General features: G+C 46.2%; 1 protein-coding gene across 1 annotated transcript; it reads right to left on the minus strand.

The window, feature by feature from the left end:
- Positions 1 to 285: 285 nt before the first annotated feature.
- On the minus strand, positions 286 to 5,736 carry SARC_05220 (hypothetical protein). Its single transcript, XM_014300921.1, has 6 exons — positions 5,418 to 5,736; positions 5,206 to 5,302; positions 4,650 to 4,909; positions 3,818 to 4,048; positions 2,038 to 2,641; positions 286 to 1,235 (listed from the first exon to the last, which is right to left on the minus strand). Exons 1-6 carry the CDS (start codon positions 5,541 to 5,543, stop codon positions 1,216 to 1,218), a joined length of 1,338 nt encoding a protein of 445 aa, XP_014156396.1. The 5' UTR covers positions 5,544 to 5,736; the 3' UTR covers positions 286 to 1,215.
- Positions 5,737 to 6,767: the final 1,031 nt, after the last annotated feature.

Below are 6,767 nucleotides of genomic sequence, written 5' to 3' on the forward strand. Positions count from 1 at the left end.
GCTTGAGGGTCTACTTGTCGGAGGGTCTACTTGTAGGAGGGTTCACCTAGAGGTCTGCTTGAGGGTCTACTTGTCGGAGGGTCTACTTGTAGGAGGGTTCACCTAGAGGTCTGCTTGAGGGTCTACTTGTAGGAGGGTCCACCTAGAGGTCTGCTAGAGGGTTTACTTGTAGGAGGGTCCACCTGGAGGGTCTACTTGTAGGAGGATCTACCTAGAGGGTCTAATTGTATGTTATCGTGCTATCTTCTTTTTAAAATACCTTATTTCGTGCATATAAATCAGCCACGTGAATTGCTTTTCATTTCTTTGATTGATAATTTACATCTGAGAGTCTCTCTCTCTATCTCTGTTGCTAGGTGCAGCCGCCAGTCATTACAAGCCATAGTGGGATGGTGATCGGCTCTTCAACTTGAGGAGTTGACGTACTATCCGCAGACGGTCACTACCTGTGCGCAAGTGAGTGCATATCCGCCTATAGAGTAGTCCTCCGCCGGTGTGCGGTTCTTTCCATGTCGACATATAATAAGCCGTACCATATACATATAATAAGCCATTACACATACATGCACATATTATGTGTCAGTACATGTACATGCACAAGCGCGAATATGATACGATAGTGTGGTGTGCTGTGCGAAGTCCTTTATGCACTACGCAAGCACTAGCATGACACGTGTGGCGTTGGATGCCTTGGCCACGTGACAGGCAGAGACGTTTGCGCACATTTAACGCAACGGGCTTTGCTCCCTGTTCGTGTACGTCTGTCTGGCAATGACACTGTCGTCTCAGGTGCAGCACAGCACACAGATCACAGATATCCTCGTTTGGTGAGGAATGGGTCTGTATTTTGTGCGGTGTGTGTGTGGGGGGTTGTGCGTGCTTGCAGCATACCTGTTCTCAAATCCCGAAGTTCACCTGCAGTGTTTCCGTTTGTGTGTGTGTATTTGTACGCCAATTTGCACAGCTTGGTGATAGGTATGATCTGCCGTTGACAGTGACGTATGGTGGTGCGTTGAGTACTTGCCGGCCGAAATTTTAGGTGCACGGGAGTGGTATATACCAAACACCTGATTATCCCTTCTGCAGCCAATGGATCCGTCGGCACAGGCGTATGTTTTAGGGGTTTAAGTAAATCCTAATACCTTAAACCACACCCCGCTAAGCCTACAGTCATGATAGAGCGAGACGTGGCACCCGGTTGGCGATGTGCCGTTGTCATAACTCCATAGGCATACCTGGTAGAAAAGTAGAAGAAAGAGGTACTGAGCTGACGATGTAACGATCAAGCGTCTCTCGCAGCTGATATATATATATATACATCCATGCACATTCATAAATATAAATAATACCAGTGATATAAGGTACCCCCTGCGAGGTATGGAGTGCGGACGCGGAAACCTAAACCTTAAAAGGGATGCACTACTGGGAGTGTGCACTTATACTGATAGATGAAGTAGAGACCTGTAAGATTCGCATAAACATAACTTAGAACCAAAACACAAGGAAACATGGTGTGAAGTCCACAAGGGTTCCCTTTTAGATAACACCGGACACTTGGTACACCCGCTTTGTACCTAAGCTCCAATGAAGGTAGCTCGGGTAATTGCTAAATATAGGCGCATAATGCACACCAAGTGATGGATATACTTCCGTGTATGTATTGGTATATTCATACTTACTACTTTGTATATCTGGACATGAACTCTAGCGCATACACACATAATATATATATATAAATGTATTATAATATAAACTAGATATGCCGCGGGAATAGTACGATGCCACACAACTCACTTTCACCGGCTAAAATTTTATACACATAACAGTCCCAGTGATTTTACGGAGCGAAGGTACACACACACACACATATATATGTATAAATAAAATATATAAAAGTGCACTGCAGTCGGCACATCCCAGAGTATAATTTAGGAGAGTGCAACAAATCGCTCCAGCTCCTTTCAAGCGTTTCATCAGGTACAAGGGTCTGTGTGTGTGTGTAGGTGTAGAGAGGGGGCTGTGTGCGTAGTCACATACCCGTCGGCACAGCCAGGGCATCGGGCCCATTGGTCAGGGCCATGACTGCTTGTGCCGTTGCCAGGTCAGTGTCTTGCGAGAGCTTGGCCGCCATAGCCGCGTGATGGAACTCCGCAGTCTGCGTGGTTGGGTGGGGGTGGGTGGATGGTCGGGTGCTGTTGTCGTTGCTGCTGGGGGGCCTGTGCGTGTCAGTCCCACTCGCCTGTGCATCTGCAGTAGCAGTAGCAGTGGGTGCGGCTGTGATTGCCCTAACCTTTTGTGGCGGTGGGAGGGGTGGTGAGGTTGCTATTGAGGTGATGGGCGGTGCTGCGGGTATGCTTTGGCCCGTGCGTTTGGCCTTGGCGGCACTCAGCTTCTTGGGCTGAGAGGGGGGTAGGGGAGGCTGGGGGGGTGGGTAGAACGCCCTGGGCTGGCCATACTGCTGGTAGTGGCTCATCATAGGGCCGTAGGGCTGTCCTGGGGGTATTTGTCCCGGTGCAAGGGCCATGACCCGGGCCCCGTGGGGTGGGGCTGGTGCTAGGGAGCCGTGGTTGATTGGTTTGAGGTCTATGGTCGTGCACCTGGGCCTTCTGCCCCGTTTTTTGGCGACTGGGGGAGCTTCCGGCTGTTGCAGGGTGGTGTAGAATGTGCAGAGTGTGGGGTAACTATGCTGGACGGAGTCTCTACTACTGACTTTATAGGGGTTAGGGTTTTCTTATATTATAAAACCCTTACACACATTTATCATGTATATGTATATAATACTGTAAACCCATAGACTTGTTATATGGATGGCAGTGTATAGCAAACGAACGGCAGTGTTGAATTCATACACACAGCAAATACAAATCCACACGACATGTCTTGGGTTCACATTCATGGGGGGGGGGGGGGGGTGGGGGTGCTAAATTTACATAACAAATATGCGAGCATATATATATATATATATATAATTACTTGATACAGTGCTTAATAATTGTGTGTGTTGTGTGTAATTGTACAAGGATACAAATTCACGGCAAACTAGGATGACACCCACGTCTAATTGTGAGGCTATATGCAGCTACAATACTTAAGACGCGCGGATTTTAACATCCATGCAGAACAACTCAAGCACGGGGTGTGAAACAACGAAGTACAGAGACACACTTATATTAAGGTGCAGCAGCCAATTGGAGACTGCCTAGACAGCCATCTACGAGCTTCATGGCTGATCTGTATGTCTAAATGCCTTATTCGCTGCATATTACGGTGGACGCTATGTATATATTCCACAGTCACCACCTCCTAACCCTAGAACACATATCACCATAATCGCACTACCAGCATTAATTAAAAACACACACACCGCAAGCACTACCTGCACAGATATGAACACACCAGCCCCCCCCCTCCCCCCAATACCACTGAACCTGGCACTGATCTATATAAAATAGTAAAACTTCCTTCATGGTTGACATTAGAAACCCTGCCTGGCACTGATCCATACACGACTAGTACCACATCCCTCATGGCTGGCATTTAACCCTAAAGACTAGTACCACATTCCTCATGACTGGCACTTAACCTTAAAAACCCTACCTGGCACTGATCTATACCCGACTAGTACTACATCCCTCATGACTGGCACTGAACTATACACTACTAGTACCACACCCCTCATGACTGGCAAATATCCCCTACCTGGCACTGAACTATACACTACTAGTACCATATCCCTCATGACCGGTATTTAACCCTAAAACCCTACCTGGCACTGATCCATACACGACTAGTACCACATCTCTCATAGCTGGCATACCTTTTCCGCAGCGGCCGGCACATTGCGCTTGTCCATAATCATAGAGTACGGGTACTGTTGTGGCACGGGCACCCCATTCTGTTGCATGTACAGACGCACTGTTGACTGCGACGGTTCTAAGCCCCTCCTTTGGCCATCGACACGTGGAGGTGCTACATTTGGGGGGTATGGCATATACCTGGGCACTCCCTGCGGGGGTCTCTGTGGATGCTCGGAGGGATGGATGTATGTCTGGTACGCTTAGAGTGTGCAGTGAGCGATGGTTGGGCATGCCTTGATGAATATATACATATATACCTATCTAATGGCGTGTGATAACACTTTTTTATTGTTTCGTCACAATAAACCTTGCACAACCGCAGGGTGTGTCATTGTTGTGTAGAACGAACACGATTCATATTGCAAGCAGCCTCACTGCAGCAGGCAGTGGAACAAAAAAGACAACACGGACCTAAAACCGTGAATTCGTAACAGAGAAGACAGCACGGGCTGGCATACTACACCCATGTCTATATAAACAGCAGTCACTTTTACTAATTAGATCCAGCTATACTAAAAGCAATCCCTACTGCATGAGTCACTACACCAAACCTCAAATGGTGATAGGTTGACTCCTAGAGACAGGACGCAGAGGGGTTGTTTATTGATTTATATCGGCACTCCCTAATCTACTGTGTGTAAGCTATGGAGCAGAAGCGTCAAGACAGACATGATACCTTACAACACCCATAACTAATCCACAGATACACACACTCAAATGCACACTCCCATACTCAAATATCCACACGCACACATAACCCAGCCCCGCCCTGCCCCCCTAATCCAGACTCACCGACTGTATGGCGACAGGAGTATCGGACCGTTTCTTGCGGCCCCGTTTCTTCGGGCCTTCGATTGCCGCCAGTTTCTGTGGCAGAGGTGGTCTGTGCATGGCATACACAGGCGCGCGCACCATCTGCTGAGACATCATAGCAGGCGCTACACCATACTGTTGTTGGGCTTGCGGCGCCTGTGTGATTGCTTTGGGCTTGGTGGCCTGTGTTGTGGCGGGGGGGTCCTTCTTCTTGGTGGGAGTCTTGGGTTCTTTTTTGGCTGTGTGGGTGAGGGATATGCATTGGTGAATGGCTATAGACGCATGCTCTATGGGCACTGAGGGTTGAAGGTGCGCAATGTTTTCACACGGATAACGTAGCAAGGTCATTCAAGAAACACTCAGCACATGCACAATACTGAGATGGCACACATTGTATGACATACCACAGCATGCTTAATATACATACAAGCGCATGCTCTCCCAACTGATGCGCACGGTACTACATTGGAATGGCCAAAAGCCCTGTCTACTTACACCCGGGACATGACTAATACGAGAGGACGTATTCACTCACCCTTGGGCGCTGTTGGAAGGTTCTTCAGGAGGACTTTAACGTGTCCTTTCTTGACATTGAGTGTGTTTGCTAATTCATCCTCTGTGATATCGACAATCTGAGATATATTAAAATAGAAGCCATCAGAGTTCAACAACGCTTTCGTGGAGTCGGAAGTGAGAAAGCGCACAATAATATCGCATTTAGATATCAGGATATTAGAGAATACATACCGCATCGAACTGGTCGTAGCCCTCGTCCAAGAACGCGTCATAGTACTGTTTGAGATTAAGTCCTTCCAGCCAAGCAAGTACGCTAAAGTTTGATCCTTTGCCCTGCGCCGACGATTGGTCCTTCATCGTATATTCTTTGCGTAGATTCGTGGCAAAATTCAGCTCATGCAATAAGACTCTGCTGGTCCCTTTCTGGTCGATATATACTCACAGTAGCGAAACAGAGTGGTAATATATGAGCTTGTTCAGCGAGGTACTACACATGATACTTTAAGTGATGGTGTTTTTGAGATGTTTCAGTGGCGGCTTGTATTTAGTGGTAGCCTTGCAAGCTTCATAATCGATACCCCCAGTCTGCGACTATAAACTAAATGCCAACGGAGACGCTTAGGCAAAAGGACAGCCAGAGCCTCAGCCAGTCCATCAGAACCCAATCAGTAAGATTTACCGGCTGTACTTTTAGGTACCGAACATTTAATTTTATTATGTTTGAGCTATGCACCAATAAAATAAAGGAAAAGTTAATGTCAGTTATTATGATTGGATTAAATTAGAGACCAGTACCTATCGTCTCATTTGCGACGGCATGGCGTTAAAAGAAAATATATATTCGTGTGCATTTGTTTGATTGGGAGATTTTTGACCCGAAACTCTTTTTGCCCAAACCTGTTCTTATACATTTTCTATTGGTCCCTGTGGTGTAGAGATTTGTATATAATCTTCTTTTAGGTCGTAAAATGAACTTATTCTGACGTATAATTGGTTGATGAACAAAAACTGAAAAAGTACATGTCGCATTTGTATTTTGCAGTGTACACATAGTCACGAAAAGTACGTTTTTCGGTCAGGCCAATTAAAAAGGCTTCCAATTAAAGGCCTTATAGAATCTTCAATTTCCAAGTCGGACCTTAATTTCGATCTATATTCTGAACAAAGATCAAAATGGACTGGTCTTCAGCTGGACACATTGTTTTCAATACAGTTGGAATATCTGGAAGAACGTCGAGGTGCTTCTAAAATGGACATTGTCCAGTCTATTTGTTTCACTAGCAATAGGCGAAAAACAGCATCCGTGATAACTTATTTTTAGTACTATTTGCCACATATGATTGGTTTAATCATATCGGCCGCTTTTATGTACAGGTTTCTAGGCTTGCGATCCAATGGGCGTAGGAGTAAGAAAACAAATGAACCGATGGCATAGCCTCCTAATTCCTGAATGTCATTATTTTGGATGGATGCGTACAAAACCATAGACCCAAGAACCCAATGACCCTACAATTACCTAACCCAAAAACCCTGCGAACAGCCGTATATCGTGATATATCAATATTAGGATAAAGAAGAATA

Source organism: Sphaeroforma arctica (assembly GCF_001186125.1).
Source record: "Sphaeroforma arctica JP610 unplaced genomic scaffold supercont1.325, whole genome shotgun sequence".
NCBI lineage: Eukaryota > Ichthyosporea > Ichthyophonida > Sphaeroforma > Sphaeroforma arctica.

What these genes read in the sequence shown, in the direction of transcription:
- SARC_05220 (XM_014300921.1), bottom strand. Translation starts at nt 5,543, where the DNA reads ATGAAGGACCAATCGTCGGCGCAGGGCAAAGGATCAAACTTTAGCGTA. An exon ending in GCTACGACCAGTTCGATGCG is followed by an intron (nt 5,303 to 5,417) that starts GTATGTATTCTC and finishes AATATATCTCAG; the next exon opens with ATTGTCGATATCACAGAGGA. An exon ending in TGCCGGCCGCTGCGGAAAAG is followed by an intron (nt 2,642 to 3,817) that starts GTATGCCAGCTA and finishes ACCCTGCAACAG; the next exon opens with CCGGAAGCTCCCCCAGTCGC.